At 56.5% G+C, this 23,347-nt stretch overlaps 1 protein-coding gene across 3 annotated transcripts; it reads left to right on the forward strand.

The window, feature by feature from the left end:
- Positions 1 to 2,088: 2,088 nt before the first annotated feature.
- Positions 2,089 to 23,243, forward strand: KATNB1 (katanin regulatory subunit B1). Of its 3 annotated transcripts, none has more exons than XM_060650660.3 (20): positions 2,089 to 2,220; positions 3,369 to 3,673; positions 7,825 to 7,955; positions 11,254 to 11,371; positions 16,593 to 16,693; positions 17,307 to 17,348; positions 17,983 to 18,066; positions 18,288 to 18,403; positions 18,831 to 18,902; positions 19,064 to 19,214; positions 19,315 to 19,505; positions 19,620 to 19,750; positions 20,162 to 20,212; positions 21,079 to 21,146; positions 21,286 to 21,405; positions 21,496 to 21,645; positions 21,930 to 22,006; positions 22,087 to 22,161; positions 22,420 to 22,536; positions 22,839 to 23,243. In XM_060650660.3, the coding sequence occupies exons 2-20, from the start codon at positions 3,634 to 3,636 to the stop codon at positions 22,969 to 22,971; spliced, it is 1,968 nt and encodes a 655-aa protein (XP_060506643.3). In that variant the 5' UTR covers positions 2,089 to 2,220; positions 3,369 to 3,633; the 3' UTR covers positions 22,972 to 23,243. The 3 variants fall into 3 exon arrangements, with proteins under 3 accessions (XP_060506643.3, XP_060506645.3, XP_060506644.3); XM_060650662.3 differs by having other exon boundaries at positions 21,337 to 21,405; XM_060650661.3 differs by lacking the exon at positions 2,089 to 2,220 and adding an exon at positions 2,235 to 3,241.
- Positions 23,244 to 23,347: the final 104 nt, after the last annotated feature.

A 23,347-nucleotide genomic window follows, 5' to 3' on the forward strand; every position in this document is an offset into this window, starting at 1 on the left:
TCATATACAATATCAAAATATTTCCAGATACAAAAAAGTACATGCTGCCTGATTCCGTTTATATGGGGGGGAGGGGGGACCCAGACAAATTAATTGATGGTATTAGAATAATCACTGCTCTTGGGGTGTAAGGGTTAGTGAATGTGAGGGAGCACCATGGGGGGCTTCTGGGAAGTTTGTAATGTTCCTGACCTGAGCATGTTCAGTTTGCGAAAACTCACTTTGACACTTAGAGTCTATGCCCTTTGGAGCATGTGCGTGATACTTCAGTACAAAGTATTTTAAAATGCTGATCCTGAATCTAATCAAGTTTTAACTTCCAATTTACAGGAAATTCAGAGGGAAAGAAACAAAAATAACACTAGAAGGAAACAGTGAGACAAAATCATAATGTGGGACAGTCTACAAGGTAAAAGTCCTGATCAATCTCTTCAAAAGATCAATGTTATTTAAAAAAAAAAAAAAAAAAAAAGTTGGACTGGAACAAAATGAGTTAAAGAGCCAGGTGTGGTGAATCTTGTTTCCTAGCTAGAAAAAGTTTTACATAGCTTTTGGGGATGATTGGGGAAATCTGGACTGCATGTTAGGGAGTTATTAGTTTGTTGTTGTTGTTGTTTTAAATGTGGTGATTTAATGTTTATCAGGACCAAAGCCTTATTCTTAAGAGGTATGTGCTCAGCATTTTAGTGCCACTGAGGGCAAAATGTCTTGATGTTTACAACTTTTAAATCACTCAGCAAACATACATACACGAACAAAGCAAATACGGAAAAATGTTAGCAAGTGTCGGATTATCCACCAGGTGAATTGTACTATTAAAACTATTACACATCATTGTAGAATTCTTTGCAAGTTTTCTCTGGGAAGTTTTTCACAATAAAAAGTTGAGGGGAAATACAGAGTGGTCAGCTTTGATCAATCAGATTTTATTCTGCTCATCTAGTCCTCTTTTGATACCTCTCTCCACCCACTTCCCAAAAGTACAACGTGAGGGTGGACCCTCTGCCTCTCTCTGGCAGGGGGTGCAGTACCGTGGAGAAATCCGCAGACTTTGCTTTAACAACAACGGTTCAAATCCGGACACCATTCTTTTTTATCGTGTGGCCTATTACAAGCGCGTTAATCTGGACCTCAAGTTTCCTTATCCGTAAATCGGAACAGGAATTCCTACTTCTTAGGATTGTCAGGTGCGTTACAAGAGATCAAGCTGCCCTGAGCTGCAGTGAGCGGCTGGCGGATAAACGGGGAGGTTCGGGGGTCTTTAGGCACCAGGCCCTGGGCATCACCACTGGGCTCGAGTCCCTAATGAGCGGTTCCTAGGCGGCCTGGCCACGTGTGGGGCCCCGGCTCCAGCCGGTCACGGCCCTTCCCTAAGCCTTTCCTGCCCACGAATCAAATGAAGCCAGTCTCTCTCCGATTTCTGGTTGGTGGTGCCTTTAAGGTGGCAGCCCACACATCCATTCACCGACGCCGGGCGGTGAGGCAGCACCCCGGATCTCCACTCCCGGCTCGCACCCGGGATCAAGCTCCGTCTCCCTGAAGGTCTCCAGTCCGAGCCAGAGAAGAGAAGTAAAGTTCTTAGACCACCGCAGCACCGCCCCCGACTAGAGGGAAGGAGCAGGAACTACAGCAAAGTGATAAAACTTCACCTCCTCGCCCCCCTCCAAGATGGAAGGTCCGTGGCTTCACGCTGCTCCCGATGTCCCCTCCCCATTGGCTATTTGGGAACTGGGTTTTCCAATAAGGCTTAAGCTTATTGGTTAAATTGGGACGGTTGCTAAAGCGATTGGCGCAGCCGGCATTGGGGGGCGGCTCGAAATGCTTTCAAACGCGAATTAAGTTTGAGGGAGAGAAGGAAAGCGGAGGAAAGGGAAAGTTTGAGGTGGAGGCGGGACCAAGGAAATGACAGCCCTCATTGGTTAATTAGAAGCTGAGGGGAGGCTCTTGAATTCTCCTTCCTCGTGATTAGTCCCAATTCAGGAAAAGAGGGCGGGTACTTAGGAAAAGCGGCAGAAGCGCCTTCTTCGATTGGTCAAGCCTGGCTGGAGGTGGAGCGCTCGCGGCGGCTCATTGGTGAGGGTGGTGAGGAGGGCGGGGCTCTGAGCCGGAGGTTTTGTTGTGAGGGTCGGTTGTCAAGCAGCGGCCAATCAGGGCAGGGGATGGAGGCAAGTGGGGGTCGCGCCTGGAGAGGAGCCTCGGCCTCCGGAGCCTCAGCTGCAGGTGGAGTGGGCGAGGGGGCGAGGAGGAAAGGGGGCCTATGGGCCTTGGACCGGGCCACTCCAGGCCGGGCCGAGCCGTGCCGTGGCGGAGAGAGCTCCGGGCGGGGGGAAATTGGAGCCCGTGCCCCGCAAGCCGAGAGGAGTGGGAGGATTTGGCGAGGCCGTGGGACCAGCCCCAGCCTCGGGACGGGCGGGACTGGCGGGACGGGCTTGGGGGCCGGAGGAGAAAACCCGGGAGGCCGGAAGCGGAGCTGGGGGTCTGCAGGAGGATGGGCGGTGAATAGGGACACTGGAAGCAGGAGAGTGAATGAATGGGGGGATACTGATAGCAGAGTGGGGAGGGAAATAAAGGGGGTCTGGCGAGGCAGGGGTCAAGTTAGGGAGCCCAGGAGACAGGATATGCACGGATGGGGGACACAGGCAGCAAGGAGAAAGGGAACAAACGGCGGACTAGAGAGGCAGAACTGGGGAATCCAGGAGAGAGGGGACGGACAGGAGAGGGTTCATGGGAAAGAGGCTTGGAAGAAAAGGGTAGAAGGCTTCATGAGGTGGCCTTTTAGAGTTGAGGAGTCATACCGACTCATGCCCAGACTGGAGACCTAGTTCCCAGTCTGTCCTTGGGAATTGCCAGGGCCAGGAGTAGTTTCCTTGCCACGAACGGAGGGATTGGACCCTCGGGGCCCTCTTTGAGATTCTACCCAGAGAAGACTTAAATGCCTGTCTCTGGAGTGCCTCTCTTGGGCCCATAAGCTTAGCCTCTGACTCCACCCCCTTGCCATAGCGTCAGACACAGCAGTCATTCCCAGAGATCTGTCTGAACTGCGGACATGTGGTCTTCCCCGCCCCACTGCGGCTGCTGCACTTCAGGCGGCCAGCCTCGTGGAACAGAGCCTCCTCCCATCCCATCATCCCGGCATCTGGGAGGACCTTTTTTCCCTGGGTCCCAAGTCACCCTGCCTGAGGTGCCTCCTCCAGATTCTCAAACTCGATTGGCAGTGCAGCTCCTGGCTCTGGTGGCTTTGGTGGGTGTCTCTTTGTCAAGTGGCCTTGGTGATCCAGGGAGCTGCAGCTGTAGTTCTGCAAGCCCAGAGTTTGGCGAACTCATACCAAGTGTTTTCTAACAAGCCATCGTTTCTGTCTGTGTTCCAGCCCAGGGTTGAGCTGAGATGGCTCAAGCCTGACATTCCACAATCCAGGATCCTGACGGGCACACACAGGCTGCTGCTGTGGCTGCTGTGAATGATTTAAAACCAGGAGGCAATCCGGAGCTGAGAGTCGAGGCATTCCCTCTGCCTGGATGTGTGGGAACTCCTTGCCAACTTGATTGGCGGATCCTGGGGGGGATCCACCCCCACCCCTGGAGGAAAGCACAGTCTATTTTGTGGGCAGAGCTTCAGGTGCAGCCGGTTGAAGGATGGCCACCCCTGTGGTCACCAAGACAGCCTGGAAGTTGCGTGAGTGATTTTCTTTTTTTCTTGCTCACCCCGTTTATTCTGTTAGCTGCTTGTTGCTGGAGAGCCAGAACCCCCAGCTTTGTCTCCTGTTCTTGGCACAGAGAGAGACTCCCAGCTTTGCAGTAAGATACACCAGGAGGCAAATCATGACTTTGGCCCTTCTTAGCTGGGTGACACTGGGCAGGTGACTTAACCTCTCTGAGGCTTAACTTCCTGTCTGTGTAGTGAGATGATCACACCTACATTCCAGAGTTGCTGTGAGACCCAAGCGAGGTGATGAACATAAAAGCAGCTCTCAGCGCAGTTAGGCTGACAGGCGGGATTAGAGAAACGCCAAGAGGTGTTCTTGGCATTTGCAGACATCTCACGAGTCAGGCTTCCCCCATGAGGTGGGGCATCTTGGAGCGGGGGTGGGGGTGAGAGGGGAGGCTGAGGGATGCTGGCAAAAGGGTCTGGAATGTGACTGAGCAGCATCACCCATCTTCACGTTATTCTCCACTAGCAGTTCTAAACGTTTTGATCTTTGTACCTCTTTATACTCGTAAAAATTGTTGAAGACCCTGACGGCTTTTTGTTTATGGGAGTTATCCATATTTACACGTTAGGAATTAACACCCAGACATTTTAAAACACAAGCATATACAGTCAAACATGCCATTTGTGATGATGTCATCACATGTCTTCCCCCCCAAAATCCCATGTATGCTTGTGAGCAAACGAGAGGGTAAAAGTCACGTACCATCTCGGTGTTATTCTGAAAATAGTTTTCTCTTGGACCCCTGGAAAGGATCTTGAGGATCCAAAGGTCCCTCTGACCTATAATAACTGGTTGGCATAGATTTGCTGTGCCCACACTGGTCACCTTTGGCTATGAGCTCTCCCTGAGCTGTTTTCGGAAGCTGTGCAAGGCTCCTCTGAGCTGTTTTCAGAACCTGGGCAAAGCCCTTTGCTGGATCTTAGTGTCCTCATGTGTAAAATGAGAAGTTTGGGCAGTTTCAAATTGTTTTTAGCCCTAGGGTTCTGGGAGAACCCTGTTATGGACTCCCAAGGAGAGTACAGTTTGGACAGAGTGGCTCTGTAATTTTGGGGCTTATATATTCCCTCATAGCTGGTCTTTCCTGAGCATAGAATCAGGCACTGAGGAGACAGTCCAGAGGGGGGGTGTGGCGTGCAAAATAGATGAGGTCCCTGTGCAACGGGGCTCAGAGCCTGAGGAGAGCAACAGGCAGGAATCAAATAACCACACCCCTCCATTTCTCCTTCTCTGATTCCAAGCTGAGACCTGTGCTTCAAGTCCATTAACTAGATAATGGTCAGGGTAGGGGAGTGCTGTAGGCTGCCTAAATAGCACGTACAAGGGCCCTGGGGCAGGAAGCTCGGTATGTTGGAAGGGCTCAAAGAAGGCTGCCGCACAGCAGTGGAGAGAGTGTGTCACATGAGGCTGTTGGGGCCTTTGGGGGCACTTGTCCACGGGACCCCAGCCCTTCCGAGGCCCTGGCTTTATCTTAAAGGCAAGATCAAGCCATCAAAGTGTTCAAACAAGAGGTAATATGATCAGGCATGTCGGTTCTGCTGACAAGTTCATGTGCATAGCAGCCGCCATGAGTATAAGCTGTCTGAAGATCCCAAAGCCAAATGATCCCTGCTCCTTGTGGCTTTAGAGTCCAGCAAAGATCAGAAGGTGCTAGGCCAGTTTGGGTCATTGAAACCCAATTCTCTGCACCTTCCATTTAGGATGCAGATCCTCAGCACCTCTGTCAGAATGCAGTGTCCCCGGCTCTAGCTGGGACGTGGGGCCCAGGTTGTGCCAACTGAGCTTGAGAAACTGGCACAGGCCTGGGCCAGAGGGTGGAGCAGCAGCCATCAGCCTGGCCTGCCAAGAGATGCTGTGAGGAATTTTATTTGTTTGCACTAAAATTCGGTACCCAGGCCTGGGCCATTGGTGGTTGCTGTCCTTCAGGCCAGAGGGAGAGTTCTTAGGCCAGTGCCCCGTGCCGAAGCCTCCTCTGCCTGGTGCCCATGGTGTACCTCCCTCTCCTGCTGGTCCCCGGCTCCTCCAGGGGCTCCCATCAGGCCAGAGACCCTGGTCAGGCTGCTTAGAGTGAGCTGAGCCCCTCTAGAAAGACCCAACCTCCACATCCTTCTTACCCCAACATCTGTGGTTCTTCGAGAGGGATGCCATGTCCCAGGACCCGTCTGATCAGGCTATAGCATAAACACAGGAACCTTCTCACTGTCGTTCCCCACATTCTCCCCAGTGCTGGGCCTGGAGCAGCCGCCCAGGAAACATTTATATATGAATTAAGGGGCAGTAGTCCTGAGGCCCAGAGAGGGGTGGCAGTGTGCCCAAGAAAGCCCGGTGAGGTGGAGCCCAGCCAGAGGTTTCCCTGGGAAGGGTGAGAGCCAAGGTAGACACCCAGGCCTTTAGGTAGGTCACAAGTGGAGGGCAGTGCATGCAGGGAGTGTTTTCAGAGAAGGGGAGAAGGCCCAAGGCTTGGGAACTGAGTGCTCAGGGAGAAGGTGGGTGCTCTCTTTCTGGGTTGGGAAGTCACTAGGTCCCAACAGAAGCTCTTGAACGGACAAGAGTCTGTGGCCAAAGCCCCAGAACACCCCAGGGATCTGTCCCTACAGTGTCTAGAGGACAGAACTGCCTGTAGTTGAGATGCAGATTAGGGAGGGACTCAGCTCCCTTGAGTCCAGTGATGGGGTTCCCGAGGCCTCCGCTGACACTTGGGCCTCTGCTGGGGCTGGACTCAGCCTGTGCAGGGCTTTGGCCGGGCGGGGCCCTGGGGTTGCGCATCATCTGTGACAGTGAGCCTGGGGTCTGGTCCTCAGGGCAGTTTTGATGACATCCCCTCTGAGCCACACTTCCTGACAAGCAGCCTTCCTAGGCCCCATTTCCCACCCGCCCTGTGGTGCGAAGCCAGTGCCACAGAGACCCCCAGGCAGGGTGGAGGCCGGAGTGCAGGAGAGGCCCTCTATGCAACGACTGCAAGCCCTTTTCCTCAGCGTCACCCAAGCCGGCCTCCCGGTTGCCTCAGGGCGTCGGCATTTTGGGGTTTTCCCTATGCTGGTGTGGGGAGACCTGTCCTCTGTCTTCCTCATTCCCAGGAGGAAGTCACTTAGGGCCTGGCTTCGAGGCCTGGGCTGCCTCTTAGCTCCTTGCTCATGTTTGTTCCCTTTGGAGCACTGATAAGACCCTCTGTGGTTTACGTCTGCTTCCCCCCTGCAGCTTCAGCAGTCCTGGCTAGGGGCCCTCATGGCTGCCCACCGGGGCCATACCTCCCACTCTGTCTGGTCAGCCCTCACTCCCACCCCTCACACCCGGGCCTCCCACCCTCAGGCAGCCCACCCGCCTATGGCTGCCGGGGCCCCCAGTGCCCACTCTCTGTGCCTTAGCCTTGCTAACAACCACTGAGCACGGCTTAACAGAATGTTCTCAGGGAATCCTCAGCAACTCAATGAACCAAGCACTGTTATTACCTCCATTTACCAGAGGAGGAACCCAGCCCTCAGAGAGGGTAAGTGACTACTCTAAGGCCACACAGCCTACAGTAGCAGAGCTCAGACCAGAACCTGGTCCATGATTCTGAAGCTGCGGGCTGAAGCCCTGGGTGAGCTCACTTGGAGATAGCTTGTCTAGAGTTGACCTGAATGGTCCAAGTATGTTCTCCAAAGTGGGTTTATGTGTATAGCAAGCAGCCCCAGAGAGATGCTTAGGTGGTATGTGGGTCAATATTTTTTCTTTTAATAATTGTTTTTGTTTTGTATTATAGATTAGGTATAATGAACATATCAATCTCGTGACTTTATGAATTTTACCGCTTAATTGTCTTTATTTAGAAAGAGCTAAATACAAAAGGCAAGTCATTTTTTTAAGTTGAGCATGGTAAACATAAAAATACTATCAGTTTATATGCAGAAAAAGGAGAAAACCGTCAGGCTGGAGTGTGGGACAGGAATGCCTAAGGTTGAGAAATAGTCACTTCTGCCTCAGGTGCAAGGCCTGTCCTAGCAGCCAGGCCTCGGCTCATGGCAGGGTGTCTCCAAAGGGGAGCTGTAGTGGGCAGAGCCCTCCGCCTGGGCTTCACGTGCCGGGACCAGGGGCCGCCTTCTCTGAATGCCTTTTCCTCCTGTCCTTTCTCGTGTAGAGGAGATTGTTGCCCACGCCAGCAATGTGTCCTCACTGGTACTGGGCAAAGCCTCCGGGCGGCTGCTGGCTACTGGTGGAGATGACTGCCGTGTCAACCTGTGGTCCATCAACAAACCCAACTGCATCATGGTGAGCCTCGCTAGCCTGCGGGAAACAGGACAAAAGCCCAGGGAGGGGATGGGCTTGGGGAGCAGGGTGGGGTCGGGCCTTGGGGAGCAGGTGGCTTTGCAGGCTCTGTCAGGTCTAGGGCACCCGGAGGCTAGGGGGACACAGCACGACATCAGTGCCCACCTCCCCGGCCCGCAGCCATCTGCTCAAGGGAGGCCCAGGACAACCCCGGATGGCTGGGACAGTAGCTAGCCCTCAGGAATGGGGAAGTCCCCTGCTGGTGGACAGAATTCCGGGGAGCCTATGTGAGAAAGCTAAAATAAGCCCATGGGCTCAAGATTGAGGTTTGCCCACTGGCCCATCCGCCCACCTGTCAGCTGCGCTTGGAGGTTACTTTGAATCATTCCCTGTCTCCTTCCACAAAAAAGATTTGAGGGCACCAGGTTGAAGCTGATTAGCGAGCTGGTTCTTTAATAACACTTTCTCCCTGTCACACAATGAATTCATTGCCCCAAACTGCCTCCAAAACAGGAATACATAAAGGAGGAAAATACAAAAATGAATTACATCTATTTCCATCATCCAAAGACCACTACACTTGGTATTTTGGTCTATGCCCTTCTGGGTGCTGATACAGATACATATACAGGCATACACATACACACGTGCAAACGTGCACACATGCGCATCATGGCAATATATAACCATATATTTTTGGAGCACTATCTTATTCCTCTGCAGCCTGGAAAGATAACAGTCTTTATTGTTTGCGAGCATTTTCCGGTGTCAACAAATATCCTTCCACAGCGTGATTTTTTTTTTTTTTTAATTTTTTTTTTTTTAACGTTTATTTATTTTTGGGACAGAGAGAGACAGAGCATGAACTGGGGAGGGGCAGAGAGAGAGGGAGACACAGAATCGGAAGCAGGCTCCAGGCTCTGAGCCATCAGCCCAGAGCCTGACGCGGGGCTCGAACTCACAGACCGTGAGATTGTGACCTGAGCTGAAGTCGGACGCTTAACCGACTGAGCCACCCAGGCGCCCCCACAGCGTGATTTTTAATGACTTCCTGGTATTCCATTGTAGGGATGAGCCGGAATTAGCTTAGCCATTGCCCTGTTCCCGGCCTAAAGGTTATTTCCAGTGCTGTGGCTCTGCTCAGCCACAGAGGGGAACATCCTCATCTACCTCAATCTTTGAACAGATCTGCGATGGTTGCATTATCTGAGGGTGTGCACTTTTTAAAAAGCTTTCGAAACATATTGCCAAATTGCCCTCCAGAAATCAATTTATATTCTTGCCAGAAGAATGGGGACATGCCCTCTCCACCCCACCCCCCCACGACCTTGCCAGCGCAGGGTATTAACATTCTTATGATTCTTGGCCACTGAAGATAAAGATAAGGGATAGGAAGTGATTTTTTTTTTTTTTTTTTTTTTTTTTTTTAGTAGAAACTTAATCACCTCAGTATTTCTGTGAGATGCAGCCAAGAACTGAGATCCAAGCTGAATCAGGGCCAGGGTAAAGAACAGAATTGAAATTGCTTTGTTTCGCTTCACTTTATTCTTGGGATTCAAGTGTGTCCTACCCCCACCCCCAAAATGCCCAAGTAACACATACTGATTGAAAACGAATCAATAAAGACCAACCAAAATGGACGTGAGGTGACCCCATGCTCACGTCCCCTGCCAGACGGCGGGGAACCCCCTTCTTACGCTGGGGTCAGCCTGCAGGCCTCCCCCCATGTCTCCCCTGCTTACACACTGCATGCCAGGCCTCTCAGCTCCTCACGCCCACCACCTTCTTGCTCACCTTCGGATTCAGGCCCATGCTACGCCCCCTATAGACGGTCCACTTTTACCTATTTGTGTGTTTCTGAGTATGTGTGAGCTTCGTATAGTTCAGTATCCAAATGATCCAGGGTAAGCAGTGAAAGGTCTTCTTTCCTCCCCTGATTCCCACTTTCTTCCCTACGGACCACCACAGCACAGTTTCTGATTAGTTTATATCCTTCCAGAATTTTCCCCCTTCTTGTTTTTGTTTTTGTTTTTGTTTTTTTAATATACAGACAGTATTCTGTATACACCGTTCACCTTTTCTCACCTGAAGTGTCATGAAGATGAGTCTTTATTATAATTCGGACGGTTCCCTCATTCATTTTTATGGCCAAGTAATAAGTTTTCTGTTGCATGGAGGACCACAGCTTAGCTGACCAGTTTCCTCCGATGGGCACTTATATGGCTTCTAGTCTTTTGTGTAAAAGATTCCCTGTGGTGAACGACCTTGTGTCTATTTTGTTTGCCATGTGTTTGAGCGCGTGCAGAGGAGGCCCCCAGAGGTAGGGTTGTGGCATGCAGGGAATGTGCATTTCTAAGTGTGGACATATTTTGCCCACTGGCCCCCCATGGAGTTTCTACTCATTTATACTCCTACTGGTGACGTCTGTGAATCACACAGGCTGCTTGTGACTGTCTGGCCTTTGGGTAGTTCTGCTGGGGAGCAGTTTCCCCTGCCATCTCCACCCCTCCCTCGGAACATCGTCTTAGCAGACAATGATGGAGTCACCACTGTGCCTCGAGGTGGCCAGTGCTGGGCGGGGAGTGACAGATGCCATGGACTTCACATTCCAGCCTTCTCTCCAGAAAGCTGGAAATGCCAGCACCTCCCACCCCTCTAAGGGGCTGGGCTGGGACCTGGCTTAGCCCTGACCCAGCCCTGCCCCAGCCCTGCCCCGCTTTGGCCTTCGCTGAGTTGGATGAGAGTTTTTAACAGTAGAGTCACTGCCAAGCTCTCTGGGTTCCACCAGCCCCTGCCTGGGAGTGTGGCCGGGTTTTCCGCCAGGGGCAACCCCCGGGGATCCAGGCATTCCAGAGGGGTGAGGTGTGTGCCATTGACCAGCCGGGCCTCGGTTCTGTCAGGGTTTCTCCTCCTGAGGAGCATGGCTGGGCAGAGTGGGAATGGAAGCAGAGCCCAGGTGGAAGCAGAGCTTAGTGATTTGGACTCAGGGCTGGAGGGTCAGCGGCTCCCCTGTAAGGGGCCCAGGGCCATTTGGGCAAACGATGTCCTCATCTGGGGCACACCGGGCAGCGGGAGGGGTTTGGAGCGTGACCGGGCTCTGGCTCCCTTTGGGCCCTGGAGGCCGAGGCCCAGAGAAGTGGCTGCCCAGCCTGCGTGCGGGAGAGCCTCGGTGTGGCTCCGTGGAGCACAGCCTCCCTGCTGAGCCATCTCTTGCTGATGCCCTTCCTGGGGAGCCAGAAACTGGGGCAGCAGCGGGGGCTTCTCCACACAGTGCCCTGAAGCTGCTACCCTCTCTCCACAGAGCCTGACAGGTCACACGTCCCCAGTGGAGAGCGTCCGCCTCAACACCCCGGAGGAGCTCATTGTGGCCGGCTCCCAGTCGGGCTCCATCCGCGTCTGGGACCTAGAAGCTGCCAAAAGTAGGCATCTGCGCTTGCTTTCCCCACATGTACGCCTGCAGTCGTGTTGTCTCAGGCTCTGCTATGAGCTGCTTCCTCCGGGAAGCCTGTCCTGACTCTGTTGGGTGCTTCCCTCCTGGAAACCTGACCATACCGGGTGGCGACTGCCCGCCCCCGTGAGCCCCGCAGCAGCGACGTCACTGCTGCCTCCGGGTGCTGACGCCCAGGAGGCGCCCAGGAGATGTCCTGGACACCTGTGGATGGGCGGGTGGGTGTCGGTGTGGATTCAGAACCTGGGAGAACATCAGGGGCTACGCGAGACACATGAACAAGTGTGGGGGCCCGTGGGGGGAACCGGGGTGCGTGCGCCGTGACGTGGGGGCGCCGCCTCTCAGCTCTGGGCAACCGTTGCCGGCAGGAATGGGGCCTAGGGCGGGTAGGTCTTCTGTCTCCTTGTGCTCTGTTTGTATGAACTTGGTTTTCATCTTTATAGAAGTTGTACAGAGCTTAAAAAGCCAAATGCCGGCCATTCTCCAAATAATCATGACGGAAATGAGAAGCCTTCACCTCACTCCTTCCCATCCTCCAGGGGCCTCAACCTTCTGTCCTCCTGCCTCGTGTCTCGCTACCTCCGCTTTTCTGAGGAACATGGTATCGTGGCAACTCCCGTCCCTTCTGTGCATCTCTTGCTGCCTTCCTCCCACGGAAGTCAAGGAGTTAGCTCTGTGACGGGAGCCTGGCTGCGCCAGAGTCCACATTTGCCATCTTCCTTGGTTTTCTGCCTCTTTTTGCTGGAGCACGTTCTTTCATAGCTCACGGAGAGAGTGTGCGTGACGGGTTCAGTTTTAGAGACCATCCACGGCTGAAAATGACTTTATTCTACCCTCATCCTTGTTTATTTATTTTTTAGAGTTTGTAGAACTCTAGATCGGAAATAGTTTTCCCTCAGAACTTTGAAGGTGCGGCGACATCGCATGTTAGGCTCCCATTCGGTGGCTGTTGGGAGACGCGTGCCGTTGCCTGGGTCCCGTATCTGCTCGCAGGCACTTTGTCCCGGTGTCCTGAGGTTTTGCAGTGGTGACCCTTGGTCCTATGCTAAATCCTTGCTGGGATCTTTCAGTGTGTAAACTTGCGCCTTTGCTTCCGGGCCACGTGGGGCGTCTTGCCTTCCCTCAAAGTGGGGGCTGCCACATGGCAGCCTGGGCCCAGTGTTGCCAGCTGTACAGACTTTTTATTTATTTTTTTTGCCTTTTTTTTTTTTTTAACGTTTATTCATTTTTTTTTGAGACAGAGAGAGACAGAGCATGAATGGGGGAAGGTCAGAGAGAGAGGGAGACACAGAATCTGAAACAGGCCCCAGGCTCCGAGCTGTCAGCACAGAGCCCGACGCGGGGCTCGAACTCACGGACCGCGAGATGATGACCTGAGCCGAAGTCAGACGCTTAACCGACTGAGCCACCCAGGCGCCCCGCCGTACAGACTTTTTAAAGAGAAGCTGGGAATCTGGAACTTTCAGTGGAATCCCCCCCGTTTCTGACAGCTAGTTCAGTATTTTTGCAGAACACTATGGAGGCCAACAGTGAGAGGTCCAAGTAAAACCTGTTTGCTCGCTGCTTTTTGCCAGTGTCCAGCCTGGACCTTCCAGCATGTTGGGCGGAGGCCCTCCGGTACCTGAAGGACAGGAGAGGAAACTGTGGCGGGGGTCTTGCTGAGGTTGCTTTTTCCAGAAGAGAGCCCCCTTGCCTGGTTGAGACCCAGAGGTCTTTCTGGGCCTGTCCTGCGGTGTGTGCTCGACCTCTGCTGTAGGACAGCAGCCATCAGCCACGCGTGCCCAGTGGCCAGGTTCTCTGTGCTCAAGAATAGCGGTCTTCTTACGTAGATGGTCCTCAAGAGAGATGTCGCCCCTGGGCCTTTTGGGTGATGCTTGCCCGCCCGGTGATGGGCTGCACGTGCAAGACAAAGCCCCTGAGATAACAAACCGGGGCTGCGCGCTTAGTGTCTCCACGTGCGTTCCCGCTGCCCGGCCACACGCGGGAGCCAGGCAGGGCATGCTGTGCTTGGGTGTTGCTGGACTCCGGGGCCCAGGGAGGAGCAAGCTCCGGCTGGCTGGGCTCCAGCTGAGAAAGCAGAACGGCTCGGGCAGAAGGCAGTGTGCCTGGGAAGTCTCTACCTGAATCGGAATCCCAGTGGACAGCACCGGCCATTCACCATCCACTGAGGAGCAAGGGACAAAAGGGAGGAGCCAAGGGTGCCACGCTTTCTCAGCCGTGACTACTTCACACGTGAGGGAAATGTGAGGAGCTGGAGGCAGGCAAAGAATGAAGACCGACGACCCGTGGGATTCCCGGGCCCTGGGCTCTCAGTGTTTGCTACTCTACAGGGAGCTCATTACAAACACATGGCCCAGACCTCACTCCCAGAGAACCCGATTCAGTAGTGGCGTGGGCCCAAATCTGGCTCTCAGTACGCTTCCAGATGATTCTGACGCAGAGCCCCCTCATTTGACACATGGGCGAAGCGGGGCCCAAGGAGGGGTGGCTGGGGTGGCAGAACTCGGGACTCAAATCCTGGCATCAAGACTCCCGTCCTAGTGCCCTTCACCCTGCCACTCGGGGGGTTCGATGCTGGGACGGAAACCTGCCGTCAGCAGCCTTGGCGGGAAGAGCTAAGACCTCAGGCCGACCTCCACCCCTCCCATCACAGCTTAAGTGAAAACAACGGGCCAGTTGGCGTCCCAGGTGCACAGGGGCTTCTAAAAGGGCTGCCTGACTGTCACGTGGGTTGCCTCGAAAGGCAGCCCATCACTGGAGGGTTTAGGCAGAGGTCGAACGGCTACTCAGCTAGGATGCCTTGGAGGTCCTCACACCGGGCAGACGGATCCAGGACGCCCCTCCACTCCGCAACTCCGGGATCCTGTGACCGAGCCCTGCAGTAGCAGGACTTCCAGGGGCCCTCCCGGGACAGAAGAGCAAGGGCAGAAGTCACGCCAGAAGAATGTGGTCCTGCCTGCTTTCCACAGCGCAGCCAGAGGGCAAGGGTGGGTCGGCCCAGCCATCCCACAGGAAGGTAGCCTGCGTTTTGCGAATCTGGCCCACACAGGGGTGGAACCGGCCACATCCTCTCGGGGCAGGGCTGGAGTTTGGAAGCCTTGCCGTGGGGTGCAAAGCAAGTGGGCTGGGAGGTGGGCGTGGCCTGGAGCAGGGGCCAGCACCCGTCTGTACCCTCCGGCCCCGGATTTGGCCAGCAAAACAGCCCCTGAGCCCCCCGTGGCATGTGACGGCTCCGGAGAGTGGGGAGAGGCGGCCGCTCAGGTTTTGGTGGTTGAATTAGATAGGCAACAGATGTGGTGGTTGAATTAGTCAACAGATGTCAACAGATGTGTGCCTCGTCACACTCTGGAGGAGCTAAAAATGGGTTGGTCCCAGCTTGGCGCCTGACAGGGCCTGCTGCAGAGTGGCAGCGAGTAGGATGGGTGGATGTGGTGGGCAGGGGGCGGAGGGCTGCACTTTGACCTCAAGGCGGATAAAGACCGGAGCAGCTCATTTGATCCTGCCCTTAGGTGCACCTGGCTCTGTGTTAGGAGCCATAGACGAATGAGCGCCCTTGACTCAGGTAAAGGGTCACGTGGTGAAGCATGCTTCTCAGGACGCCGATGCCTGCTTTAAATTCTGGCTCTGCGCCCTGCTGACCGGCCTCAGGCAGGCTGCTTCACCCTCTGAGCCTTAGGTCCTCGCCCACCTCCTGTTGGTGTTTGGGGGCAGTGCTAATGTGCTGATGTCATTCAGGCTGTTCTCCACACACCAGAAGTGCTCAGCAGATGTCCTGGGGACGAGGGAAGCGCCCAAATGGTCATGGGCACTGAGGAGTCATCACTGGCGTCAGAAGACAGAGAACCAGGATATGTGCTCTGAGGCCGGAGGACGGGCGAAGGTTCCATTGGGGGGACAGAGGAAGCAGCTTTCGTGCAGAAAGGAATTACAAGAATAACTGTAGCTGGCATCATCGAGCACTTACTGCGTGCAGGCCCGTGCTAAGCACCTTATGTCTACTTTCTTAACTCTGATCATGACCATTACGAGGCTCAGATGGGGGTAAGGGATTGCCCAGGGTCACGTAGCAAGCAAGGAGCAGAGCCAGACTGCTCCCTTTTCTGTCTGGCTCCAGAGTCCTGCACCTGGACCTTGAGGGAAGGAGGCAATCATACACTAGAGTTTGTTTAATTGACCTAGTACTTGGAGCTCAACTCTCTTGTCCCTAAAGCATTATGTTTGGAGTCTGCTTGAACACCTCCAATGGAGAACTCATTACCTCACAAGGCAACCTTTTCACCTTGGCTCAACCTAAGGATGGCTGGATTCCACACCCCTTGGCCCCTACACTTATGGGATGATCAGTTTCATTCAGGTGGTGAAATGATAAATCTTTTAACAAGCAAGACACTTGAGGCCAGAGACAAGAAGCAAATCTGAGTCGTGCCGGAAATACTCTGAGATAGAAGCACAAGGTTTGCCTGAGGGTCGGGCTGGGCCTGGCCACCGAGCTGCCTGCAAATGCTTGACGGATGGGAGCCGAGGTTCCCCACGGCAGCAGTCATGTCCTCCTCGTGTTCTCAGTTCACATGGCACCCGTCCCATCCTCACAGCCACCCTCCAGCCGGTGTAAGGACCACGGCCACTCCAGGCATGCCCTCCAACTGCCCTCATTGGGGCCTTTGCCCCCCTTTTCCCTCTGCCTGATATCCTCCCTCATCCTCCACCCACTGATGTCCTATTCAAATACCACCTCCTCCAAAAAGCCTTCCTGGATTTCTCTTTTCAACCAGGCAGCTTTTCCCCCAGCATGCACCTCTCCTGCACCCCTCTTCTGCCTCAGCTGTGGCCGGAAGGGCCCAGGAGAGCGTAAGTGAACCGAGTGCAATAGTTGTCCGGCTCTGCTGACTCTAGGGCAGCGTCCTTGTGAGCACACACTGGGACGAGCCCAGGGGCGTGAGCTACAGGGAGCGTGCACTACATTTCCTGGGGGCTTAGGTAATGACAGAAGTGGCTTCATCTATCAGGAGGAAAATAGGAAAATCAGTCGGCGTGGTAGGACTCTGGTTGATCTGTCTCCCTATTTTTAAAATCGCTGTTTGGGTTTGCTGTGTGGTTACCACGGAGGCACACACACAAGTGAACGTGGCAGCCCTTCCCCCACTGGGTGTCTCGTTCACCTCATGCCCCGTCTCTGCTCTCTTCCTTGACAGTTCTTCGCACACTTATGGGACACAAAGCCAACATCTGCAGCCTGGATTTCCACCCGTATGGCGAGTTCGTAGCCTCAGGTTCCCAGGACACGAACATCAAGGTGCGACACTGTTATGTGCCCTGTGTCTCCTGCTGGGCCAGCAGTGGGCCCTGGGCTGTGTGTCGTACCTGAGGACGACACAGGTAGCTTTTGGCTCTGTGGGGGGTGCGTCTTCCCTCTGGTAGTGTCTGCACCTTCCAAGGAAGAGGGATGTGGAAACACTTGCCAGACATTCTCAGAATGCCCAGCTTTGGGGCACCTGGGTGGCTCGGGCAGCTGAGCATCCGACTTTGGCTCAGGTCATGATCTCATGGTTTGTGGGTCTGAGCCCCACGTTGGGCTCACTGATGTCAGCATAGAGCCTGCTTCGGATCCTCTGTCCCCTCTGTCCCCGTGCCCCTCCTACTAGCTCTCTCTCTCTCAAAAAGAAATAAAAATTAAAATGTAAGATTTTCAGCAAAAAAAAAAACAAAAAACCTCACCTTTAGTGAACAGTTTCCAGAACCCTGTCGTTTTGGGGTATAATGACCTGGGAGTGCCTAGAACCCCTCTCTGCTCATGGCCGCACACCGTCCTCTGAGCTGGGCACCAGGACTGAGCTTGGCCCCTCGAGGCCAAGCCCACCTTGGTAATGACCTGTCCTGACTCTGCCCCTCTGCTCTTCTCCCCACAGCTCTGGGACATCAGGAGGAAAGGTTGTGTCTTCCGATACAGGGTAAGGAGGGCGCCCTTTGTCAGTCATTCCGCGAGCACCATGCAGGCGTGGAATATGGGGTAGTGCCCAGACCCTGGCACGGGGGGTGGGGTGGGGGCGGAATTCTGTCCCATATGGGTGACGATGTGGGAAATGAGGGTCCAAGTGAGAAACGTGAATCTAGAGCGGAGCAGGAGTGCTGTGGGCGGTCCCTCTGGGTCCCCCGCTTTCCATGACTCCTCCCAGAGCCATATTTACCAAACTGTGCTCCGTACTCTGGCTTTGTAGGCAGATGACAGGTGTCATTAGGTGAAAAGCATTCCTGTTCATATGGGTTTGGAAGCACTGAGTTTAGTAAGTAATTTTGGACGTTTTTAGACCCTTGACATTAAGAGGGGACACGTACCTCTGCAAAAAGAGGCATGAGATAGGTTGCTTTCCAAACTAATATGAATGACCGATAAATCTGGATTTCCTGGAGCATCCTGCAGGACCGGAAGTCATGAGTGCGTGAGCAGTGTCCCTCTGTGACACCCTCCGTGACCCCTCCCTCACAGGCCTGCTCGTCAAGGGCGAGGTGGAGCGGGATGGTGAGGAGGGAGGCCCGCTGGGCCTAGGCCCCTACGGTGAGCTCGGCGCTCTGTCCTCTCCTCAGGGACACAGCCAGGCTGTGCGGTGTCTGCGGTTCAGCCCCGACGGGAAGTGGTTGGCATCGGCCGCAGATGACCACACAGTGAAGGTAGCTCCTGGCCTGACCTGGGCCTGGGGCGGGCTGAGGTCTGCTGATCACTCTTGGCCTGGGTCCTCCGCCATCCCCCCCACCCCCAGTCGGGCTCGAATATCCCAAGCCTGTCGAGAGCGGAAGGCGGCTCATGGATAAAGAGCCGGGGTGGGAATAGAGGGAGAGCGGGCAGACGAGGTCCCAGGCCGGGTCCTGACCTCCCTCCCGCCCTGCCCCAGCTCTGGGATCTGACTGCTGGCAAGATGATGTCCGAGTTTCCTGGTCACACGGGACCTGTCAACGTGGTGGAGTTTCACCCCAATGAGTACCTCCTGGCTTCTGGCAGCTCTGACAGGTGAGGAGGAGCAAGGCCTGTGACCCATGACTGCCACCTCTCATCTCTGTCCTCTGTGTGTGTTTCTCTGTCCCAGTCCATCTTTGTCCTGAGGTGTCCTATGCCGGTGATGCTCTGTAGACCGAACTGACTTCCGGCCGTGCCAGGGTGGGGTCCTGGTCCCATCTCACCCCCAGCCCTGGTTCCCGGACCCCAGTGTCCTGGGCCGTCATGGCATGTCCAGATCCAAAGCCCATGCTCACCTCCCACCTACCAAGGCCCCTCGCCTGCCTGTGTAGGGTCAACCCCTGGCCCTAGGCCTTGCTCTTGGTGGCCACAACCCAGAGGGATGGGCGTTTGCAGAGAACCGGGCTTTCCAGGCCCCGGGCCCGCATGCAGGCTGGCACGGGGCCGCCGGCTCCCCGGCACAGCCTGGCTGCCTTTGCAGGACCATCCGGTTCTGGGATCTGGAGAAGTTCCAGGTGGTGAGCTGCATCGAAGGAGAGCCAGGGCCTGTCAGGTGCGCAGGCAGCTGGGTGGCGGGTCTGGGCCCTCCTCCGGGGCCATGGGATGTGGGTATGGGTGGGCCTTTCCTGTCCCCGCTTCTGCTCCCTCTGTCCGGGGCTCCCCACAGCCTTCCTGGACTTGTTGGGACCCACGGCCCACTCTCGCCTGGCCCAGGAGCGTCCTCTTCAACCCCGATGGCTGCTGCCTGTACAGTGGCTGCCAGGACTCTCTGCGCGTGTATGGCTGGGAGCCCGAGCGCTGTTTTGACGTGGTCCTGGTCAGCTGGGGCAAGGTGGCCGACCTGGCTGTCTGCAACGACCAGCTGGTGAGAGAGCACCCACCGCCTCCCCCTCAGGCCCTCACGTCTCCCCCCAGCCCTGCTGGGGTCCTGCCCTCCCGTACCCCAGCTCTGCCACTTCCTGCAGATAGGTGTGGCCTTCTCCCAGAGCAACGTCTCCTCTTATGTGGTGGACCTGACGCGGGTCACCAGGACAGGCACCGTGGCCCAGGACCTTGTGCAGGACAGCCGGCCCCTGGCGCAACAGTCAGCCCACCCTAGTGCCCCGCTTCGGCGCATCTATGAGCGGCCCAGCACGGCCTGCAGCAAGCCGCAGAGGTAGGGTGCTCAGGCCCCAGAGGGCTCAGGAGGCGGGCCGGCACTGAGAAGGCTTTGGGGGACCGGCCCCAGCTGGCCGGGCCGGCCTCCTATCGGCTCGGCCCCGCCCCACAGGGTGAAGCAGAACTCGGAGAGCGAGCGCCGTAGCCCTAGCAGCGAGGATGACCGGGACGAGCGGGAGTCTCGGGCCGAGATCCAGAACGCCGAGGAGTACAATGAGATCTTCCAGCCCAAGAACAGCATCAGTGAGGCCCGCCCCCCGGCCCCTGCCCAGCCCGGGGCCCCCATCTGTGCATGGAGGCCAACGGTGCTTTATGGGGGACGGTGTGGATGTCGCTGTGCTTCCGAGGCTTGATTCCCAGCTTACACCTGGAACCCAGGCTCTGTCCCAGGTCTTCAAGGCCCCAGCAGAGGCCCCACGGTCACTCATTGCCCCAGCCCATCCCGAGCAAGGGAAGGCCCCATAGGGGCAAATAGATGGGAGGGCGCAGGCCTGGGGTTTCCTGGGACCAGGAACAGGGTCACAGGTCTGCAGCTGTGTGTGCACCTGGGGACCACCTTCTATCCCCTGTGTCCCAGGCCAGCCCGGCTCTGAGGGCTCAGGCAGGAGCCCCAGGCTGGCCATTATCAGTCCCCAGCCCTCCTTGCCTCTGCAGGTCGGACACCACCCCGAAGAAGTGAGCCCTTCCCGGCACCCCCCGAGGACGGTGAGTCGGACAGTGGAGCTTGGCCTCCCAGGGTCACCAGCTCCCCAGGCCTCATCTGCCGTGGCACCATCTCCAGTTTTTCTGGGCTCACCCAAAAGCACCTGCTGTGCGCCGGCCCCCTGCTAGGCCCTGGTGATGGAGCATGAGCAAGGCGGGCAGGTGCTCCCCCCAAGAGCCCACACCCTAGGGAGGAGGACAGACGGCAGACAGCCACACTGCTAGGTCTGCGGATGGGACGTGCTGTGGAGGCAGGGGTGTGGTGTGCTGAGGGAGGGCCCCTGTGGGCCGGTGGAGAAGAGAGAGCCAGGAAAAGCAGCAGGTGGGAGGGAGGTGGGAGGGGGGCGGGTCTTGGGGTCTGGGAGCCGGAGGCCACCCCCCACGTCCCTCCCCTCCTCCACCTGGCTTCCTCTTCAAGGGGCCATTTCATCATTCGCCCTCAAGGTGGTATTTCCTGTGCTTCCCACTCACCATCTACTCACTGCATGTCCCCCCCCCCCCCCCCCCCCACTCCATTCCCAGTGAGGTGACAGGATGGCCACTCCTGGGAACTCCCTGGGTCCCATCCACACACTGTACCTGATGCCTGCTTTCTGCCAGACCTGTGGTGGAGTGGGTGGAAAGGGAGGGGACAGGTCTGACCCCCACCCTCAGGCCTTCCCAGGAGCCTCCCACACCTAACCCGCCCCCCCACCCCCATCCCAACCCCCCACTGCTGATGTCTCCTTCCTCAGCTGCCCCACTGGTTTCTGCCCATCTCCCCCAGTTAACAGGCGCCACCCAGAGGTCCACCACAAGGCCTGCCTTCTTCCCGCCCGTCCCTCTGGCCTGACCTGACCCGACCTAGAGACCTTTCTCTTTTCCTCCAGACACGGCCACAGCCAAGGAGGCGGCAAAGCCCAGCCCACCCATGGACTCGCAGTTCCCGGTGCCAAATGTATGTCTAGGTGTAGAGGGTGCAGTGTGGGGCTGGGAGAGGGGCTGAGGTCCCCAGCGAAGGTCGGGGCCTCCCGTGCCGGGGTGGGCAGACAGGGAGGCCTCAGGCTGGCTACCCGCTGAGCTCTGGACCCTACCAGCTCGAGGTCCTGCCCCGGCCCCCGGTCGTCACTCCCACTCCCGCACCCAAGGCCGAGCCAGCCATCATCCCTGCCACCCGGAATGAGCCCATTGGGCTGAAGGCCTCTGACTTCCTGCCCGTGAGTGGGGGTCCAACCTGAGGGTGGGAAGGAGGCCCATGGGCGAGGGCGGAGCTTCACTGCCAGCACGTGGGCACCCGTCCCACACAGGCCGTGAAGATCCCCCAGCAGGCGGAGCTGGTCGACGAGGACGCCATGTCGCAGATCCGCAAAGGCCACGACACCATGTGCGTGGTACTCACCAGCCGCCATAAGAACCTGGACACCGTGCGGGCCGTGTGGACCACGGGTGACATCAAGGCAAGCACCACCTTTCCCCCAGGTGTTGGGCTGGCCGAGAAGAAGGCTGCGCAAGGCGGGGCAGTGGGGCTGGGTGGCCCCTGTCACCACACTGGCTGACTTCATGTCCCATTCTGCCACCATCGTCATCACAAGCTGCCATTTGTCGAACACCTCTTGTGGGCCTCACGGTCATCACTTTAGGTGCAGTCTTGTTAACACCGCACGACAAAGTCCATCACACCACACCCAGGCAGGGGCCGCTGTGTCCCCGGTCCCCTCTGACAGGTGCTCTCTTTACACAGACGTCGGTGGACTCAGCCGTGGCTATCAATGACCTGTCGGTGGTCGTGGACCTCCTCAACATTGTCAACCAGAAAGCGTAAGTCGCTGTGGTGGACGGGGCTGGCGGAGCGGGCCGGGCCGGGTGCTAAGGGCCCATGTCCCCCGCCCTCTCCCCAGCTCCCTGTGGAAGCTGGACCTGTGCACCACGGTCTTGCCGCAGATCGAGAAGCTTCTGCAGAGCAAATATGAGAGGTAGGCGTGGGGAAGCCACAACTGCCTCACGGCAGGGATGGGAGGGGCAAGAGGCTCCTTCGGGGACGACGGGAAGGACCCCAGGGCTGGTGCCCGTGTGAAGCGGCTTTGCAGCTCTACCGTCCCCGCCAAGTCGGGAGAGGCCACGCTGAGAACAAGCGTGTGCTGTCCCTGTTCCTCCGTCTACCCCTCTCGTTGTGGACCTTGCTCTCTGTTTATCTTTCTGTCTGTGGCTCCGTCATTCATCTGCCTCTGAAGCTATGTCCAGACTGGCTGCACCTCCCTGAAGCTGATCCTGCAGCGGTTTCTGCCCCTGATCACTGACATCCTGGCGGCCCCACCATCTGTGGGTGTGGACATCAGCCGGGAGGAGAGGTGAGGGGCCCAGCCGTGTGTCGGCATTGGGATGTCGGGGTCCACGGGCCTGGGGGCCCAGCCTGCTCAGCGACGGCCTTGCTATAGGCAGCCTATAGAGGAGGTTGTGCCTGGAACAGTGGCTCGGCCGTGTTACCCCCGTGGGATGGGGGTGGCTGCAGACCGGGCTCCGTGGCCTGCTCTGCCCTGAGCCCGGGCGTGGCCTGGATGAGTCCTGCGTCCTGGCCTGCCTCCAAGAGGAGGGCGGGAGTGGTCTGACAGGAGAGGCCCTGGCACTTCAAGCGCTACCTCTCTGCCCACAGGCTACACAAGTGCCGGCTCTGCTACAAGCAGCTGAAGAGCATCAGTGGCCTCGTCAAGAGCAAGTCGGCTCTGAGTGGCCGCCACGGCAGTGCCTTCCGCGAGCTGCACCTACTCATGGCCAGTTTGGACTGAGGAGCTCTTGGGTCTGGCCTCAGCCCCCACTCCTGTTCCCTGTGCACTCCTGGGCCCGTGAGCCTCTGCCTGGCCTCTGCTGCAGCCCTGCGGCCATCCTGGAGGTGGTGGCGCTGGCCCACTGGCCACCTGCACAGCCCTGAGCTCTCAGACAACTTCTCCCCAGCAGTGGTTGCCCAGCTTTGCCAACTCCCGCTTCTTGGGGCAGCAGAGAGCGCCCTGGGGCTGCTGCTGTAATTTATAAGGCGGATTTTATTAAATTTGTAACTATTCCCTGGTTGGTTTGCCTGGAGGGGCATTCTCTGGCCACGTGGCTCTCTCAGGCCCAGGGCTGCCTGCCTGGCCCCTCACGGAGGAGACAGCTCCCCCTCCTGGA

The sequence above is a fragment of the Panthera onca genome, chromosome E2, assembly GCF_046562875.1.
Source record: "Panthera onca isolate mPanOnc1 chromosome E2, mPanOnc1 haplotype 2, whole genome shotgun sequence".
In the NCBI taxonomy this organism is placed as follows: Eukaryota; Metazoa; Chordata; class Mammalia; order Carnivora; family Felidae; genus Panthera; species Panthera onca.